General features: G+C 41.9%; 1 protein-coding gene across 2 annotated transcripts; it reads left to right on the top strand.

Annotated features, from left to right (window-relative positions):
• The first annotated feature begins 1,631 nt into the window (after positions 1–1,631).
• On the top strand, positions 1,632–19,551 carry efemp1 (EGF containing fibulin extracellular matrix protein 1). Of its 2 annotated transcripts, none has more exons than XM_028603269.1 (11): positions 1,632–1,868; positions 2,471–2,574; positions 2,745–2,790; positions 3,000–3,293; positions 14,128–14,250; positions 14,436–14,555; positions 15,468–15,585; positions 15,836–15,957; positions 16,839–16,965; positions 17,054–17,246; positions 17,827–19,551. In XM_028603269.1, the coding sequence occupies exons 2-11, from the start codon at positions 2,494–2,496 to the stop codon at positions 17,986–17,988; spliced, it is 1,386 nt and encodes a 461-aa protein (XP_028459070.1). In that variant the 5' UTR covers positions 1,632–1,868; positions 2,471–2,493; the 3' UTR covers positions 17,989–19,551. The 2 variants fall into 2 exon arrangements, with proteins under 2 accessions (XP_028459070.1, XP_028459071.1); XM_028603270.1 differs by having other exon boundaries at positions 1,632–1,853.
• The last annotated feature ends 1,398 nt before the right edge of the window (positions 19,552–20,949 follow it).

The following is a 20,949-nucleotide window of genomic DNA, read 5'->3' on the forward strand; positions in this document are numbered from 1 at the left end:
TTGGTGCGATCTGGTGTATTATGTTACCCTATTGTTCACTTAAGTCTAAATCGGCTGCATGGTTGTTGTTTTTAGGTCATATGTTAGCACGTTTTTCTTGCATGCTAACTTTTCTAAAGGAAGATGTTTTAATGCAATGTTTAAATTGCACTTTTACACAGATGTTCAAATGTACTGTATCAGAACAGTGCTTTTGTAACATCAATGTGAGAAGGATCATCTGCTTTGACTTTAATAGCATTTCTGTGGATCCTTTCTCACACCTAGAGGTACACCCAGTGGGGCTGGAGCTCGCCAGGGGAATGTTCTCTTATCTTCTCTTTTATCAGTCTTGGATAAAATCTTCTATTTATCTTGATAAACTGTTTCAAAACGGCTTTGATTAATCAAGTGCTTTATCTCAATGTCTCTGCCATTTTTGTGCATCTGTTGAATAGATTGCCAAGTAAAATAAACTTTTAAGTGAAGACTCAAGGCTTTGCGCATTTTTTGGTTCATCCATGTTTGAACAAGTTATTTATATGCATATCTGTAGTTTATTTCTGTGCCATATTCTGGTTCATTCAGTCATCCTGTGAGCAGACATGAATGTCCGTACAGTGCAGGACCAGAACTTGGCTCTTAAATTACCAGTTTTAACGTGTTTAACTTGGTTAGACTCTCACTGATTTCATGTTAAATAATCACATTGAAGATTAAACACTGGATTTGCATCTTGGAAAAGAAGAATCCAATTTTAATTAGGAAATGTTTGAGTTTGACTCAGGACCTACAGGATATCGTACCATGCAGAATCTATGTGCAATCCTTTAGTCATCCACAACCTGCAAGGAAAGGTCAGAAGGTCAGCATTAAAGGAGGTGGTGCCAAGATCCGTTCTATCCTCTCATATCAGCAAACTGTTGGCACACACATGCATACACACACACAAACACACAATCACTTGCTGTCTCTTCACCCATGGGAAATCCAGGAAGCCATGCCAATTCCAGCAGATGTTCCTGAAGCCCAGGCATCTTGTAAACACCATGAAATGTATTAGAGGCTAATGTAGTGGTTGCTGACAGAAGTCTTCAGCACATGATTTGATTTAACACCTGCTGCACACACATACTGTAGCTACATATATATTATACACACAGGCACTAAAGTCCCTCACCTGCATGTTACAACCCCAACAGTTATGGAGGCTCATTCTTAAAATAACATACAGAAATAGTGTATGCCTTTAAAATGTAAACGGGGTATGGTTCCAGATTTCCTCTTCGAAAAATATTGAAATCATGCGAAAAAATATCCCCCTAAGGTGGTGTTAAAAGTACACCGGTACAAAGACAGACAGATTTTATTAAAGCTTAACTGAATAATAATTTGTGTTATTACAGCAATAAATGATAGGTTCAATGTTTAATGCATTATAACCAAAGTTTACTTCGGTGTCTTAGAATGATGGGAATATTGTTCTGTGCAGCAATATAATGAGTAAGTAGTACTAATAGATTATTTCTGAGCTTAGTTTTCCATTGATAGCCGTTTCTTATGATGATTACCTTTTTTATCACTAGTCATCAGTCTATAGAGGGAGCCACTGTAGCCTGTTGATCGTTTATTGCTCCCCGGTGAGAGAGAAACCCGGAGCTCAACCTGCCCGGTACACCGCCCCCAACATGTCATACAAAACGAACCGCATGTTCATCACAAGTGCTGCTTGCACTCCTACAACCATCTAATATCCACGGCACCGTTTGCAGAATAAAGCCCAGCCTGCTACGCGTTCACACACTCGGATTTGCAGCAAAAACATAAACCGGGGACATTTTCTTCAGCACGCCAGGAGAGTTGGAGGTCCGCAGGTACAGTAATTGCAGGTACGTCGCCAAGGCGCCACAGGATGACAAAGATACTGCATACATCACAGCACTCTGATCAGATAACAATGAGAGCTGTTCCAAGGAGTGTGAATGTTGAAACAATTGAGAGAGAGAGAGAAAACATCTGCAGTAGCACTTGTTACTTATGTAGTTCGCTTGTTTCAGGAACTGACAAGTGTCAGTATCTTGAAATAAGGCTGCAAGGTGAACATGGCAGAATACTATTTGATTGTGCAGCTTGTAGAATTAGATGGTTTGTGCAAATACATTCTAATCAACATGAGCTCTGTATGGCTGATTAACTCGTTCATTTTCCTGACACTGACTGACACAGGAGGACATGTTTACGCACGTTCTCGACGCGTATTACGCACTAATCCTTTTGGAGAAAAACAGCAGAAAAACACTTCACTTAGTTGAAGTCGCAGATTTAGCTGGACCATTGCCAACACAAACATCACGCCAGCAGCGGGAGATGTTGGGACTTGTTAAGCAATGCCATCAATGATGTAATAACTGGTATTAAAACTTGTAGGCTTGTCAAGCGAAAAATGATCTTGCACGCTCTATCCATTTGGTTCCTCTGCATCTCGTTACAGTGCTGCTCAGACGTTTGGTCGTCATGCTGGGCATCTGCGTGTGTCTTTTTGCGGTTTTCACACATGTCCTCTCTCAGGAGGCTGAGGAGCCCGTCTTCTACACAGTAAGGGAGATATCTTTGTTTTTCTTTGTAGGTTTAACACAACTTGGCATGCTGAGTAGGCTACTTTCATTTGCTGATGGAGGTTCATCTTTTTATGTATCATATGATGCTACATGAAAGGACACTAAAATGTCTATAAGTTAATGGTAATCATTATCTGTCCTTCACAGTGCACAGAAGGGTATGAGTATGACAGTGTCAGAGAGCAGTGCAAAGGTGAGAAATGACAAATTGCCTTTAATGTTAAGCATTGGTTATTATACATTTGTGCAGCTATTCATGCTTAATGACTTTAATATGTATTTATTGTTCATATATTTTCAATTAAGCTTAATATCAGTTGCCTTTTAACCAATCAAAATTATTCAAATCCAGAAAATGCCTTGAAAATGTCTTTCTTTTTGTCATACTGTTTTCCGTGTCAGACATCGACGAGTGTGCCTTGTTAGACGATGCCTGCAAAGGAGGGATGCAGTGTATCAACCACTTTGGTGGATACCTCTGCCTCCCCAAGAGTGCCGTCATCTATATCAGTAAGGAGGGCGAGCAGGTGCCGCTCCCTGCTGTCCCTGCTCTCCCTGTTGTCCCCGCTGTCCCTGCTGTCCCACCAAGCCAGCCCCAGGTTCCACGGTCTTCAGGCAACCAGGGGGTCTCTCTGTCCAGCCGGACCATCCGCTGTGCACCCGGATACACTGCAGATGAGCAGAACCTCTGTAGAGGTAAGATCCGCTGCCCAGGCACTTTCCCCTTCTCTGCTTAGCTATAAGATGATACGAAATACCATCAAAATAACTTGAAAAAACTAGCCTTTCTTTTTTTACGGCTTTACACCAACACATGGAGATGGGTCTTCTTATCTCAGCAAGTGGTGTTGACAAGCTCCTCAGGAGAGAAATTGGACTCTGTCAGCAGGAGAGGAGGTGTAACCACAAAAGATGGTCTACAAGGGATGGCTGCCACACTCTCTCCATAAAAAGTTGCCCACTCATGAAATGTGGGTGCAGATTAAAATCCCACTGTATGGACTGCTTTGTCCTGCAGTATACTGGCAGAATTAAATTTCGATATTGAGATGTGTTTTTTTTAATCTCATGAATATCATGAATATGCTTTTGTTGCCCTTGGTTTTTTATCTCATGAATAGTATGCTTTTGTTGCCCTTGGCCAGATGTGGTGCTGCTGCATGGAAGAATGTGTCTGAATGTGTCTCTAGCAGGTCTACGTAGGTATTTGATAATTACTTGCTAATGACTTTAGAGCTTTGATAAGTAGAGCTCTAAAGGTGAGCTGTTCCGTTGCCAACAGCTAAGCCATGCGTAGCTGCAGATGTATTGCAAGCTTCTCGGTTTTTCTCACTATGATGTCATCGTTTCTTTTCTTGTTTTCGGAGTTCAGCTTCTTCTTAGAATATAAGAAATTCTTCTTCTGTTTAGGGTGTTGAGGTCCTCTGTTTCAGGGGCAAATCAAGGAGATTTTGTAATATTGTGGCAAGTTCTGTGCTCACATATAGCCTTTACGCCTACAGTATTAGTTCCCTGGGCCGTGACCAGCTTGAGATTTTGGTAGCTATGCAACATTGTGTGGGTGTAATCCTAAATTTGGGCGAGATTCTTTGATCTTTACAAATGGTTTGGAGATTCATTCTGTGTCTCATTAACACACACACACACACACACACACGCACGCACGCACGCACGCACGCACGCACGCACGCACGCACGCACACACACACACACACACACACACACACACACACACACACACACACCAGTACCTTTCATTGCTTTGTGCCAGATGTTCATAGCTGCACCTGAGAGAGAGAATATCTGATATCACTTGTAACCTCTTAAAGCTTTTGCATTGCCATCTGACTTGGTCTGTGAGAGTTGGGGAATGTGGACATGTAGAGTAATCTGTAGACGTAATGTAAGGCAAAGTGCATTACCATAAATTACATCTGTTCAGTGGTTAAGAGCTCCTCTTGCCTTGCCAATAGGCAGAGGCGTGTGGTGAGTGGCTGTGCGGTGAGGCTTGCGGTCTCAGAGCTCCAGTGAAAGTAACAAATTTAATTTTACACCTGGGGCAAAGATATGTGTGAGGTGCTTTATGTGTTTCTCTGAATTAGAACCCAATTAGGTTTTATTAGAGTGTAAAACATGGCAACATATCAGCTAATGTAACCACATAAGCGAGCTGGCATGGGTATAATACTTATTCATTTGCTGGCGTGCTGTTTCAGTGCATGGGCTAAACAAAGATAGGCTGTTGCTGTCAGTGTGATTGCTTTGAAATGACTGGAGTTTTAACTGGAAGGCGTCTCGTGCCTTCTCGTGGGCGTATATTTCTGTTGGTGAAGTGATATAATCTTTGTTTACATCAGTCTCTGGTTTCTCTGTCATTACCTTTAACTCGCTACAATGAGCCAATTGTTCTTGGACACAGAATTGTCTTTTCTCTTTTTTTGTTCCACAGTGGTTGTTTTGCACAGTTACGTATCTTGCTAGCAAAGGAATTCCCATTAACTTTCAATGGGTGGGGGGGGAACCTCAATGTATCAAATAGCGCTTACATCAGGCTCCTTCCCTGCTAACCCACCACTCTGTGGAGGAAACCTAGAGTGCCAAGTCAGGTAGAGCAAAGGGGAAGATGAAAGGCTGACACTGACTAAATAACCACAGAAGTGCCAGAGCACTGACCAAGCCAGGTTGGACCAACGTCAAGGGTTGTTCTGCTGCTGAGTTGTTTTGGTGACTTACTGCTGAGTGTGTGGCGAATAGTAGAGAGATCAGCTAAATGCCCTGGAAAAAAAATTAAGCCAATTTTCCAAAGCACAACTTAAATTGTTAAAAAACAAACAAAGAAATAGCTTCTCTTAAACGCACTATTATAAAAAAAGAAAAGAAAAAGTGCACTATTATTAATGCTGATTAAAAGCGAAGCAAACCACAAATTATATAACGCACAATTTTTCCTTTTAATCGTGGCTTTAATATTCATTCCCATTTTGCAAATGGGCAATAAAGCCCTTTGGCCCTGAGGTAACCTGAGCCTAAGTGTGTGTTATTGCAGTGACACATTGGGGAAGTTGGCACCCTATTCCAGCCCTGGCCACACAGAGACACTATGAACCTTTACTGTATGTGTGACAGCTTAATGATGCCTCGCATTTCCATGACCTCCCCCCACCCTCCAAACATACACACACATACTTACTGTGTTTACCCCCGGGAGATGCCTACAAGTGGCTAGTTGTAGTCGTATGTATGCATATGAACTCTTATTTTCAGCAGAGGTGAGATCACTTCCTCCTAGAAATGAAGGTTGTCCATCAAAAGCGGTCGATCAGCTATTTTATGATCCTCATTTACAATTGAACACTGTTCGAGACTACTCATACTAACTCAACTGTACTTTCAGTGGCTTCAGGCATATAATGTTGGCCAAGGGGAATGAAACATATCATGTTCTACACTTTCTCATATTCTCCTCACAAGTCTTGAGTTTACTTATTTTTCATGTCTAAATTAGATACTCATGCACTGCAGTATGGGACATGAAAGGACATGCCACTCCTGTTTACCTGTCTGGTTTTCTGAGGTCATGCAGGCCACATTACCACCTGCATGCCTGACTGATTTTAGCTACGTCTGGACGCTCTTCACCTGCAGTGGCTGGAAATCTTTCCTAACTATGTTCTATTAAGGCTGTTAATCTCTGTGTGACAGAGAAGTTGTGTACTTTTCCGAACAAGGCCGAGTGCATGCAATAACATTTTTCCACACAGATGCAATGCACTTGGGAGGAATATCTCTGGAATGTCAGTGGTGGTTGTTTTTTCCATTTGCTCCCATCTTTTGTGATGGTAGGAATTACTCACCACCTTTGACAGATAAGCATCGGATCGATCTGCGAGGAGCAGGAATGCAGAGAGCAGAACAAGCAGAGGGAGCACAACATGACGCTGCTACATGACTTGACCTTTACAGTTTATACTTTACAGCTCTGCTTGTTGTCGTCTCATCCTGACATTTGCACTTGAAGAAACAAGCCCCAGCCACCCAGTCTTTGCTCATCCACAGACAATGTAAAAAGATGTGAGCACAGAGAGCGATTACAGTTTTTCAGGAAATTCCTTCAGATGTTATCCAGTTAGTGTTTGTTTTTTTCCAAACATCCATCAGAGATAAGCAACACAGATTAGAAAAGTTTGTTGCATGGAGAAGGAAGACCTGAACAATGAGGTGAATGTGATACAGGATACACAGGATGTTATATTTAAACATTCTGCTACGACTTTGTTGAAGTGGGATCAAACACAAGCGGACCCACTTTGTTTAGGGTTACTCAAACAAAAAGACACCTGAGGCGCCCCTTTGTGCCTGCTGAACCCTCCTATTACCTGCTAAGCTCTTGTCTTCCACCTGTTCTCAGACTGATGATTTGCACTGTCCTGGATCAGTGTGTCTTCACTATGTGATTGTCCCAGTTCCCTACAGTAGGATTTTCCTGTCCAATTCATTGAACGTGTTGTTTCTAATTCTTTAAGGCTCTTTTAACTACTGGATGTATTTTAACGTCAGTGTCTTTTCTTTTCAGTGTCTTAAACAGTTTTTAATCTTCTTTTTTAATGTCAGAATGACTTCCAACCTTCCTGTGTTTTAACAGGCATAACATGGTTACAGTATTTCATCAGCTTACTGACACTGCCAGAGAAGACCAGAGTATCTTTCACACTGTGAATATAATCCAACCATTTTGCAGGCAGCCTCTCCTTTGGCCTGTGCACTGTTGCTGTACAGTATTGCTTGTGGTTTCACTGCTGGCTCTTCGCTGCCATCACATCAACGATGGCAGAGAGGAGCAGGAGGGGAAGCAGCTTTGCCATGCCTCCTCAGCGTAAATGCTTAATGTTGTTGTTATTATTCTCTCTGAGGTCGGTGCCTGTCCAACGGCCAGCTGCTTCCTCCTCTAATGTGCTTACATGTGTTGCTCTTTCCAATTACCTCATGATGGAAAGGGACACAGGGCTGCTATAAATCACTATTGCGCTCAGCTGGGTGACACTCACATGCAATCACAAGCTTCATGTTTCTTACACTGTTTCTCCTTTGATTCGTATTATCACTCTTTTACAGGGGTGTAACGGTACACAGAAGTCACGGTTCGGTTCCCCGGTTTAGGAGTCACGATTCGGTGAAAGTTCGGTACAGTGGAAAATAAAAAACAAATGCATAAGCATTGCATTTCTTTTCATTTCTTTTGAACAGACAGCAGTGCAAGTGACAAAGACCGTCAAAATCCTCTTGCTAGGAACTGAAGCATCTCTTGCCATGAAATTGAAAATATAGACTATAGTTTGCTATTTCTTGGCCCGGTGATCGGCACATCTGGGTGATGCATGGGTTTCTATTCACACACCTTACAACGGTGGAGCGCCGACACACCGCCTACATTTTATACACAGCTCTCCGTTGCTGCGCTTCATTTGCGCTCACCATAGTGTGACTGATTTTGCACACCAATCAACTTGTTGTGATAACCTCAGCACATGTTGCTAACGGAACTCAGGCTTGTGAACTTTGGTTTCGCATTATGTGTGTAACGGTTCATCGTGAATGCAAGAACCTAACATTTAGGCCTTTATTTGGATAGGACAGCTTAGACTTAAAAGGGGAGAGAGAATGGGAATGACATGCAGCAAGGATCCGCAGGTTGGAGTCGAACCCGCGGCTGCTGCATCGGGGAGTAAACCTCGATATATGGGTGCCAGCTCTACCAGGTGAGCCAACCAGGCGCCCGTGTTCTTTTATTTTGACCCTATTTTCAGGTTTAATTCCTTCCATGGCTACAGTGTGACTACTGCCATGTCAGGTTGGCAGAGTGATTGATAGCAGCAGAGTTGCCCAGCACTTCTTTTTTTCGAAACATTTTCAGAGTAACAGGAAGGATTATTATCAGTAAGGAATGTTGCTGGCACACTGGACGGATTTTCAAGAATGTCAAGACTCTGCCCGACCTTTAGATGAGTGTGGAACAAACTCACAAACCAGTTAGTAAGTGTCAGCATGACTAACTAAAACTCCTGCTCCTCCTGAACAATGAGAGCAATGAGAGGGGGAATCTTCTTGGGAGTGGTGAGAATAGCAAAAGCATTGAAATATTTCATGCCCTAATTCGGTTGGAAATACACAGAATATAAGTATAGAGGGTCTTGAATTCTTTGATTTCTTATCTGCTTTGTGTTTAAGTTTGCTTTGAAAGGGAAACACTACCACTCCCATTTGTCCTGAGGTGGCTGTGATAGCTGCATTTCACACTGCATTGCAGAGAGAATTATAAACAAATTAAACAATGTGCAGTGCAGCGTTTGCCAGGAGGGGTGATATAAAGGTGTTTGAGGTTAAGCAAAACCAAACACTCAGGGTCTGGTGTATGACATTCTAATAAATTTGACATTGTGAAATTTTATGGGCTATTAACATCACACATCTTGCCCCCTGCTTTCCCAAAGATTGAATTATCCAATAATCAGAGGCAAACCAAGATGCTGTCCAACAGCAGGATGGCTCCAACTGTTCTTTGGAACAGCTCCTGCTTTCCATTGCAGTGGTTCAGTGAAAACAAGACTAAATGCTCTCAAGTGATAATTACAACAAGCCCTATCATGTCAGTTTAAATCTGGAGCACATTGTTCTGAATTCTGGCCAAATAATTTTTGTCCTTGTTTTAGACACGTATGCTGTTTCTTTCTCACCAATATGCACGCACTAACACACTAAACAAGTCTTCACAGTGTGTCACCCCATTCTGTAAAACATTGTAAAAGGCCATTTAATGTTCGAGCACCTCAAACAGGACCTCTGATGCACACACACCCACTTGTCCATTACACACACTCTCGCATTCTTTGAGCTGCCGCCATCCCTGTTACTCAGCCCAACTCCCACAAGGCATTTAGTATTAATCTCCCTGAAAAGCAAGGAGTTTTTAACTCTGACATCACATATGCACACACGGCCGTAAATCTAACATCAAATCTTAAAAAGCCCTTTTTTGTTTAAAAAAAAAGCCTCCACCCTGTCTCCTCATTCTTTCCTTCCACATCTTCCACTCTCCTGCTGGTCAGCCTTATCTTTCCCTGTGATGTTACAGCAGGCTCACTCTTAGAGGAAACTTGTAAGCTGTGTTAAATAAATTCTGGAAAAAAAATCTGACCTCAGAGAAAAAAGTGACTTTTCCCCACACGCAACACATCATCACATTTGATGGTAAAATCTGTTTTCCTGGGTAAACTATATGGACTGTACTGCATGTGGTAAGCTGTGGAGGCTTTATGGGACCTAAGAGCCAGCCAGTGTGGGATGCCCTCCCACACCACCTAAACAAACACACACACACACACACACACACACACACACACACACACTTATGTGGAACTTTGTATTGGCAAAGGCTTAAAGGTTTAGTGACAAAGTAGCAGTTACCACAAGATATTCCTGTGAATGAACATTTGGATTGCATTCAGCACATATGCTTTTATTTAGAGCTCTCAAAGCTTTCTTAAAGGGAGTGAGGATGACTTTTCCGTACACAGAACTTCTTAGGAAGCATCGCTGCATTCTTCACATTTAAACAATTTACAGTTAGCCATATGCACTTACTTCAAACCAACAGTTGGTTTCTACACCTTATGTAGGAAAAGTGTTGGAACATCCAGATGTCTGCCAGACACCTTGTTTGATGGTTTCACATAGTCTCACAGGTACACAGTGGCAAATGTTGTCCAACTCATGGCAGGTAATTCATGGCCAAATCATTCCAAGTGCACCTGATCTAATTTGGGTTGGCAATAATGGTCCAAAACTAGAGCAAATGCAGGGGGTGAGTCTTAGCTCAAGTCTGAATTCTGAACAAAGATGAATGTGCCAACTGCAATTGGTCAAACTGCCTATCTGATCTAGCACCAATCCTGTCCAAGAAAATAATTGCTTACACCAATGGACTGCTCACTGTTCAACCAGTCACAGCAGTATGGAAATAAAAACAAACTTCTAATCAAACAAAGACAATCTTAGCTATTAAGAAACCTTTTGACTAGCTAATTGGTGCTTAGCCACACTTGGCTATTTGCCATGAAATCTCTTGACCTAAAGAGGCTGAATCTCAGGATGAACTGCTAAAACTTTAGTGATTTCCACACATTTTATTGCCACTTGCCACATTCCCATCAATTTATGTTTAGTGCTAATTCACAGTTGTTTGCACGCTAACACGCTACTGGTAAACATTATAAACAGTACTAGCATTCTTAGCATGCTAGCATGTTGATGTTAGCATTTAGCTAGGTGTTGCTGTGCCTGATACAGCATCACAGAGCCCAAGCGTGGGTGTACACTCTCAAGTCTAATAACTGTAGTTTATCAGTGCGGTGGCACGTCTCAAGAACTGAAGAATTTGACAAATGTTGCTTTCTGTTACTAAAACCACAACATTTCACAGGCATCACAGTTTGGTTGTCTGCTTCTTGGCACCATGACAGCATCAACACAGGACTATTTTATCAGGAATTAATCTCAGGCTTGTTTTGTCTGAATATACTGCCGGAAGGCAGGGCATTTCCAGACCCAATGAATCACCATGTACCTCCAGTAAGTAGGTGTGGTTGTGATTCACAGGGCTTTGATCCCATCTCCAACTATTTGTTGAAATTCATTTAAAATTTTCATTGGTACCCTATATACACACAGGATTTTACTTCCGTTTTTTTCTCTGACAAGCACATCGCCCTGTTATTATTTAAAGGGTTAGCTTGTGTAGCTGTCAAGGCTAGCTAATACTATGGCTTCTGTATTGTTGTCTTCTCCCATCAATGTTCTGCATGTTCAAACCACAGAATAGATAGGTGTTGTTTTTGCAACCTGATAAAACCTGATAAATCTACTCAAATATCTACAAATTATACAAAAACAAAAACGGTTGAGTGTGGATGGACCTGCATATCTGTGGTAATAAACACCACGTGGGGAAATATATCAGATCTCTTGACCTAAGAGGCTGAATCTGGATGCTGCAGGTCTACCGCTAACAGTGACAGAGATCCTTTGATGCACCAGGGTTTTTTTAACAGCCATGTCATGAAGCCTTTGGGCTGTTGGGTCAGCATCCCATTGTGTGATACTGCTGGAATCCAAGCATTCAGTTTCTCACTCACACTTGGTGCTGGTTGTGAATGCCCTTTCCCAGATGCTGTTTAATCCACATCAGAGCGTTAGAGTTTCCAGAACAACACTGCTTTTATCTTTGTCCTCTACGAAGCGGGTCAGTGAGCAACAAGTCTTGTCTGTGCATTCCTCCCTAAATGCAATTCGCACCTGTTGTCTCTCAGTGGCACCTTTGTAGATAAGCCCTTGCTTTTGTCCCTAATGTACTGAGTTCGTCTTATCACTGTACTCCCAAAGAGTTAAGCACATTTTAGCCTTCTTCCCTTTCCTCCCTTTAAGGAGTGAAGACAGCTTACCTTCTGTCAACCTTTTTGTGCCACGGCTCTTACGCAGCAAATCAAGCCAATTTCTCACAGGCACCAATCCCACTGGATGGTGGAGGCTGTGGGAGTGGCATGTAGGACATTTGAGGCACTCTGGGAAGGGCATGATCCTTGCCAACTGAGACCTCATCACATGAAACATGTCGAGGGGAATATCAGTTCGAGATATCTGTGCAGCAGCAAGTTGGGCTTTGCGGCACTCATTTTAATGGTCTGATCATTTTTGTTTGATCTTCGTGCACTCTTTATGAATATGGGCTCTATGAGTATGTTTGTCTCAGGTGCATTGATTGCATCTAAACTCTGCAGGAGAGATAATACAATCATGTCTGTCAAGGCAGCACAGAGTTCAACTTAAAGTTTTTCAGTCAGGTTCTTCTGGCTGTTGTTAGGCTCCACGTGTCATATCACAATGCTGTAATAATACCCCCCTTCCTTTCCTGTGTGTGCGTGTGGTATTGAGGATAACCGTCTGTCATGCTTTTAAACTGATGCCCACTGGCTGTCTGCATATGATGGGTTGTGTCAGACCACCCAAGAGGACGGCTGGTGGGCCCACAGGGATGAGAGTATTTAGTATGGGCGTATTTGTAGTGTGTGTGGGGGTGTCGGGGGATAGAAGATGGAAGTTCAGAAAAAAAAAGGCGAGGGAGGTTATAGTGAGAAAAGCCTTTTTTAAGATGCTCTGACTCCAAATAAACCAAATTTGAGAACATGTTTGCAGGGGCAAGATAAAAATGAAAATCTTTCCACTGCTGTGTTGTGTATGGAAAATTCATATTTCGGCCGAAAACTTGAGGGGGAAAATTACTTTTTGGAGGTTTTACACCAGTCATAACTTCATCTTATCATCAATTCATCGTCCCAACACTTACACTACTGATTGTATGTACAGTACCATTAATATGAGTCAATCTGGACATAACTTTAAAATTTAAGAGGGTAACTTTTGAGTTAGCCTTTCTGAAATCACGTTTATTATTAAGTTTATTAAGAAATTATTAAGTTGGTCAATGAAAAGTGTGCAAAGTTATTTAAAGTGCTCATATTATGCTCATTTTCAGGTTCATAATTGTATTTAGAGGTTGTACCAGAATAGGTTTATGTGTTTTAAGTCAATTGCAGAGCATGAGGGAGTGCCATGCTAGCAGCTAGGCGAGCATTATAATGTGTGTTACAAAGTGACGCACGTGCGTCACGGAAGTAAAGGCAACTAAAAAACACTTATTTTTTCGACGTTTATGACGCCTTTTTTTACAGTTTATTTTTGCTTTTTCCAACGTTTTTAATTGTCAAATTTTTCTTCTACACATGTTCAGCGCTTATTTCTACGTCCCATATTTTCCGATATAAAACAAAAATTGAAAACGGGTCAATTTGACCCGAAGTCAACACAAGGGTTAAACTCCTGGCTACGCTGCAGTAATTATACTCCTGGCAGGAGCTTTGTGTTTTTAAGCATCATTTACTAACATCAAACTATTGCTTATCATGTTATATAACTTATGAATGATGAGGTAAGGGATACAAAGTGGATCTGTGGGCTTTTGGGTTAATGGATGTCTGATGAGAGAGTGTTATGGTAAAACGCACATGAGTTCTCAGTAGAGCTCTCTCGCTCTCTCTCTCTCTCTCTCTCTCTCTCTCACACACACACACACACACACACACACACACACACACACGCACACACTTCCACATTCAAAGAGATGTCCTGTTAGCAGAGATATGATCAGTGTTTTCCCCTCCACCCGGAGCTGCTGAATAAAAGCCCTCTTTATTTAATTGCCTCCTCTCTGTATGAGTATGTGTATGATGTGATGGTGTCAGTGATCACAGATTTTTTTTTTACTGTCTGTGGAAAGCAGTTCCCACATCACACATCACAGAGTACATATAGTCCAGACATGTTGCCTTGCTTTGTCTGCCACATGTTCCTGCGTACAGTAGGCATTACCGCAACTTTGTGTTGCTTACTCTCAGTGTCTGTTTCTGTGTGTTTATTGCAGACATAGATGAATGTGCAACAGGTAGACACACTTGTGGCCCTGAACAGACGTGCTACAACACCAGAGGCTCCTACACCTGCCAGTGTCCTCCAGGCTACCAGAAGAACGGAGACCACTGTGTTGGTGAGTCGTTGACGCAAAACGCACTCTCTCCTCTCGCTTTATTACATGATTAAAACTGGTGCCAACAGTAATTGGTTGCTGTCATCTTTAATCAGCTGATGTAAAGAATTGCTTTTTGCAATGTATCTTACCGCTCATATCTTCATGATTCTCCTGTAAGTGTGTATGTTTCTGTTTTCCTGCAGACAGAGATGAGTGCGCCCTGACCCACTACTGCATGCACAGATGTGTGAACACACAGGGCTCATACTACTGTCAGTGCAACGCAGGTCACAAGTTGGCCAGCAACAACCACAGCTGTGTTGGTAAGTCACTGTAAAGCCATGTGTTAGTGTGTACAACAAACATTTTGCTTCAATGCTTTGTTATTCAGTGGCAGCCCGTCAGACATTTTGTGTTGGTATTGCTGACTTCTAATAGATTTGCATGCTCAATGCAAATGACAAGGGTTTATTATAATAATTATAATTACTGCTTTAGTGTACATGCAAGTAGAACAAAACCACACGCCAGGGTAAAAGAAAATATACATGATAAAACATAGTAAAGAAAAGAACAAATGTAACTGATAAAAATGCATTAATAATCAGGTAGGTGTAAAGAGGTGTGGTGTAGTACACAGCAGAGGATGTTAGCTCTGTTTTAGCTCACCAAAGTCTAGTGTTAACCCACACTGTTTCTTTTGTTCCTCAGTTTTCTCAGGATGCAGATATTTTAAGGTCAGGAATAGCTTTAACAAAACAAATGGTGCTCGAGCTGTTTTTTATGCCTTGAAGCTCAGAGCTATCATGAGATTGACCATGCAACCTGAACCCACACAGCAAACCTCCTGTGGAAGTCAAAGGAAGTTATTGAAAAAAATTGTGTGTTGTGATAGAGTGCTGTTTATCTCTGAAACATTTAGAAATCCATCCAAAGCCGTGACTGGCTCCCAGCTATCCTGAAACATTAGTGTCTAGTTATTTATTTCCTAAAGTATAATTCCAGGTGTATTACAACTCTTACTTACATAGTGTTGGCCATCATTCCTATTCATTATGATAACATTGTACTCACCATACTAATTGCTGACATCTGAGTTCCCAGACCTAAGTCGGTGAGTAAAGGGCCATTAATACCGGATTGATGGCCAAAACTACAGTAATAAGTTCCAAGTTGTAATAAACCAGAATTATCCAATGATATCCATGTATATAAAACATCTGCTTTTGTTCCAGATGTGAATGAGTGTGATGTGGAGAATCCCTGTCAGCACCACTGCTACAACCTGATTGGCTCCTTCCTCTGCCAGTGTGAGCAGGGCTATGAGCTGGCACAAGACACGGTCTCCTGCCAAGACACACACACACACACACACACGCACACACACACACACACACACACACGCACACGCACACACACACACACACACACACACACACACACACACACACACACACACACACACACACACACACATATATATTCATGTATATACACAGATATTCAACTGCAGATAGATGCATGTTTGTAAACACCCATCACATGCCCTGCTTATTACAGTATATGTGTTATTTATGTTTGTGTGTGTGCATATTCTCTGTACAGACATCGATGAATGCAGCTTCTCCAGCTACATGTGTCAGTACCAGTGTATTAACAACCCAGGAAGTTACGCCTGTGAATGTCCAGAAGGATATCAGCTCCAGGGAAACAGGGTGTGTCAAGGTACCGCAGTCCTCCTTTTTCCTCTCCCTTTTTCTTCCCATCAATCTTTTTTTTTTCATCCCCTCTTAGTTTATTTATTTATCTATCTTACCTCCTCTCTGTTTTCACACAAAACAAAGTTCCTCCTTTCTCCCTCCCGTCCTCCTCTTCCTCAATTCTTTGAAGATTAATGTTAAGAGGTACTTAAGCATTCCTGCTATCATCCACTATTCTACCTCTCAAGCGAGAATGAAAGCCACTCTCAACCGGTACTGTCATGGAAAGAATGCAGGGGTTAGGCAACACAAACACAGCAACGTTGTGTTGCCCCGCAAAGCCACCTCTGTGAATTTATATGCATGATGTTGGTTTCTTGAAGTGGATTTATTTGAAGCTCCGGCGCTCGCTCAAAGGGAGAGCTGTTATTTTTTCCTCTCCCCCTCGGTCAGGTGCAGGCTTTATAGGGGGAGCCATGAATCCGGCCGGTTGTGTTAGAGGGACCTTAAGGTGATGAATCCAGGCTGCTGTGCCAGAAATAGCCCTGTGGTTTGGGGCATGTTTGATGGGGTTATTTTCATGGTGCTGCAGAAAGAGAGCTGCAGTTAGGCCTGTGTAGGGTTGCTTCGGGGGCTTCCCTCGACTACAGATCTGCAGGCTTTCCTCTTGTGTTTTTTTTCACCTCCACAGCTACTGGAAATGGAGCTACAACCCGGAGATGAAATGAAATAGAGCTACACTGTTCACAAATTGTACACGTCCTGACCTCGACTGTGTTTTCACAGCTCTGTTTCATGAAGCGTGTAGAGTTTGTGTGTGTTTTGGAAGTGGGGGGATACTAGGATTGTCATCCAGCTATTTTTGACTACTCAATACTTTTCTTCTGTCTCTCTGCCAATCACAAGACATAAATGAGTGTGAGACGGGGACCCATAACTGCCAAGACGATGAAATGTGCTGGAACTATTACGGAGGCTTCCGCTGCTATCCCAGAAACCCCTGTGAGGCGCCTTACGCCAAAACCTCTGAAAAGTCAGTAAACATCATCCAGTTTTTTTCCCCCACTATCATCAGTGTGGCCAGTTTCACAAAGATTCTCTTAATTGTTTTGTGTTTGCAGTCGCTGTATCTGCCGGTCTCAGACCGAGTGCCAGGGTCTCACGCCGTCAATTGTCTACAAATACATGAGCATCCAGGCCGACCGGACTGTGCCAGCGGACATCTTCCAGATTCAGGCCACCAACATGTACGCCAACACACACAACACCTTCAGGATCAAAGCTGGGAATGAGGCAGGAGAATTCTTCCTGAGGGTAAGTTGATGGTAATTATTATTTTTTTGTGTTGCATTAAACGCTGAGAAAGGGTGTAACAGGTGATAATAGTACATGCTTAACTGTTACATTGTCATGATGCTGTCAAAATCTGCAGTTTCATGCTAATCCATTAAATTACTCACGCCTGGTACAATTGCCCAACCTTTTATCAACATATGGTGCTTGTGACATAGTAGTTACAGTTATGCTGTATCAAGATATTACTTGGCATTCTAAACAAACAGTACTAAGAATCTACAGCCATCCTAGACTTAGACATAGACTGCTTTGAGCCAAATGCTAATGTCAGCATGCTAACATGCTCGAAATGACAACGCTAACATACTGATGTTAAAAGGTATAATGTTAACAATGTTCACCATCTTAGTTTAGCTTGTTTACATGCTAACATCTGCTAACACAAAGTGCAGTTGAGGCTGGTGGGAATGCCGTTAGTATCCCATCTATGTTAAACTGTATTATAAAAGATATGTGGTAAATCCTAGTTTTATATACAGTCTATGGATAAATCTGTATTCACATGCGTACATATTGACTGATGATATTTTTTTTGCAGCGTTCCAGCAACGTGAGTGCCATGCTGGTGCTAACCAAGCCTCTGTCAGGCCCCAGGGAATACGTCATAGACCTGGAGATGGTCACTCACCATTTGACCATGAACTACCGCTCCAGCTCACTGCTGCGGCTCACTATAATTGTTGGGCCATACGCCTTCTAAACATTGCAATCCCCAGCAGCCCACATAAGTCTGGTTCAGCACACATAGCAGTGTAACACTTGCCTGTATCAGCATAACATACTGTTCATTTTTCATACAATACAACACATAACATAGGCTGTCCCAGACTCATACAGCAGCACAGCAGTTGCAATAGGCTTGCTCATGACAGACCAGCCCATGCTGTAATGTGACCACTGGGCATCTTTTTCTCTCAAGATGCTGGGAAGCATTGTAATGAAGGGATTTAGTGTCCTGAGGAATCAAGCACTGTGTTTCAACAACAGCACTTAACGATAAATCATTTTTCATCTTTAAAGTTGAAACATTTTTGACTTTAGGTGCCTGAAGTGGACATAAGAAAGAAAAGCATGTTAGCATTTTCACTTTCACTGCTTTCATACTAAAAAACAAGTGGGAACAGAGCAGTGGCACTCAGGAAAAGAGGCCTAGTGGACACACATCCTAACTGTGATGGATTTTTTGATGCAGCTGTACCTACATGTATCATTTTGTTTCAGACCAGAACTTACAATAACCTGTGTATCAGTGAAGCAATCTGTTGTAAGAAAAAAAGAAAATACATATACATGTGATTTGCCTGTTAGTTAAGAGAGTAAACTTTGCACGACAACAGGCTTGATGCTCGTAGACTTTATTAACAGGACTTAAGCATGTACATACCAAGTCAACAAATCTGTGTGTATGTGTGTGTGTGTGTGTGTGTGTGTGTGTGTGTGTGTGTGTGTGTGTGTGTGTGTGTGTGTGTGTGTGCGCGCGCACGCCTCGCATTGTTTATGCATGCAAGCAAGTGAAAGTGTAATACACAGAGGAAGAGAAAGGGAAAGAGTGAGAGAGAGCTTGTTCTCTGCCCCCAGGTTCGGTGGATGTGGTTGAGCTGTTTATGTGTTTCTGTGATGCCATCCTTGCAGCCCTCGGTCACAGAGGCAATAACAGAGATTTTTTTTTAACTAGAGAACACGCACAGGAAATGACGGCTTTCATAACACACCTCGGCCAATCGACCGCTCACTGGTGCCACGGCGATTCTCCAGAGAAACAGCTGAGCTTTCTAGTCGGTCCCAGTCAAGAAGTCACACTGGCACCAGGCTGGCTTGCGTGATAAACATAATTACAGTGCTTTGCCCCGTTGCTGGTTCATGTGTGACACAGGGGATTATTAAAATGTCAATACAATGTCACCACACTTTTGGCAGAATGAGAAATCTTTCACTACCTTATTTGCCTTTCGTGTCTGCTCTGGCTTATTGCTAAAACACTGTACGCTGTAGACATACACAGCACTGAAAACCACATTGGAAACCAGCATGTTAAAAAATGCAGAAAGTTGTCCATCTTTTATGTGGTTTCAGCAGCGATCATAGTGCCTTAGATGTATAAACACAAAAAACAACACTAATCTTTCATGCTGTCAAAACTTCCTTCATGAAATGCCTTAATGTTTTTCTCATCTATTTAAAATATATTTTGTCATATGTATCTTTTATTGATTGTACTCTGAAGAGCAAAAGTTATATTGTTGAATAAAATATGATGGATTAATGGGGCTAGGTTGTTCTGATTTTTTTAATATCCAACAACTTGTTGTGTGTTGTGTTGTGTGTGTAAAAGAAAGAAACAACAAATGTGTGGGAAAAAAACGCTGCTCTGTACTGTGCCTGCATGCCTGCCACAAGTGGACTTCATAGTATAATGGAAAATGCAGCACTTGTGTGAATTGCTCCACTGCTCCGCCAATGCAATAGGGAAAATGTGAGGGTGATTTTATCTGAATATAACAATGATAAATGCAGTGAACATAATGCCCTATAGCCATCATATATATCTTGTTTAAAGAGATCCAGAGGGGTATATAGTAATATAGTTGGCTATGTTGAGTCAATGTGTGCTGAGGGACAAATGTGAAGCATGCACACACACGCACACCCATACAACAACATATTTAGATGTGAAATTGGTTGGGAGGGGTTTTATGGTAAGTTGTTACTCAATCATTCTGCTGTCGAGAGCTTTAGTCAGAGCAGTGTTGGGAGGTGTAAGATGATACACGATGTGTCATTGTTCCCCTAACCCCATCTTCAGCTCGCTGCTCATTGGAGCTCTGTGTTTTTGCTGTCCGTGCATGATTCAGCCCCAGGAGAAAACATTGCTCACCCACTTTTTCTGTGACTCAACTATGTGCTGAACTCCTCAAGAAGAGCAGCATTTTCAGGTTCTCGTTCATGATTAATATTCCACTCAGTGTAACGGTGCAGATAATTAACTTAATCTCCCTGCATGTAGCTAGACATTTCATTAATCACTGTTAGATTTATTAAATATATCAAAGCCAAAGTCATTGGATTGAGATCAAAGAGAGAAAGAAAAAAGTTATGAAAGTTCAGTAAGTTGAATGTTTGTTACCCTCTGTCCTCTCCTCACTACAGTATCCCAGTGATGAAATAGTTGTCCTCTTTTTCTACTGCTTTTATACTCTGAATATGTTTGGGATCAGATCTTAAAGAGCTGTTTATAGTGAGTCATTTATTTACACAGTCAAATTTTCCAATAAGCAAGTGGACATTTTAAAATCAAGGAATGTAACGTAACAGTGAAGATGATACGTTGGTAAAAATGAGATGTGGACCCCAACTGAGCTAGGAGCATTGAAATTAATCATTGCATCAAAGCATCGCGATGGACGTGGACGATTCTGCATCGATGCAGTGACAGTCCAGAATCGATTATTGCCTAATGGCTTACTTTTTGATTTTCCGCTCGCTGCTTTTTTTGTTTTTGTCTGTTGTCTGCTGTGTTCAGACTCGCTATATTAAGGAAGTGTCTTTTTCAAGAGCAGATACAATGAAAAGGGCATTTCATATATGTCTGACTACTTGAATTTGTCGATGAAAACCATAGTAATATATAATAATATTGAGGAGGTGACGCATCGTGATGCAT

This window comes from Perca flavescens, chromosome 17 (assembly GCF_004354835.1).
Source record: "Perca flavescens isolate YP-PL-M2 chromosome 17, PFLA_1.0, whole genome shotgun sequence".
Classification (NCBI taxonomy): domain Eukaryota; kingdom Metazoa; phylum Chordata; class Actinopteri; order Perciformes; family Percidae; genus Perca; species Perca flavescens.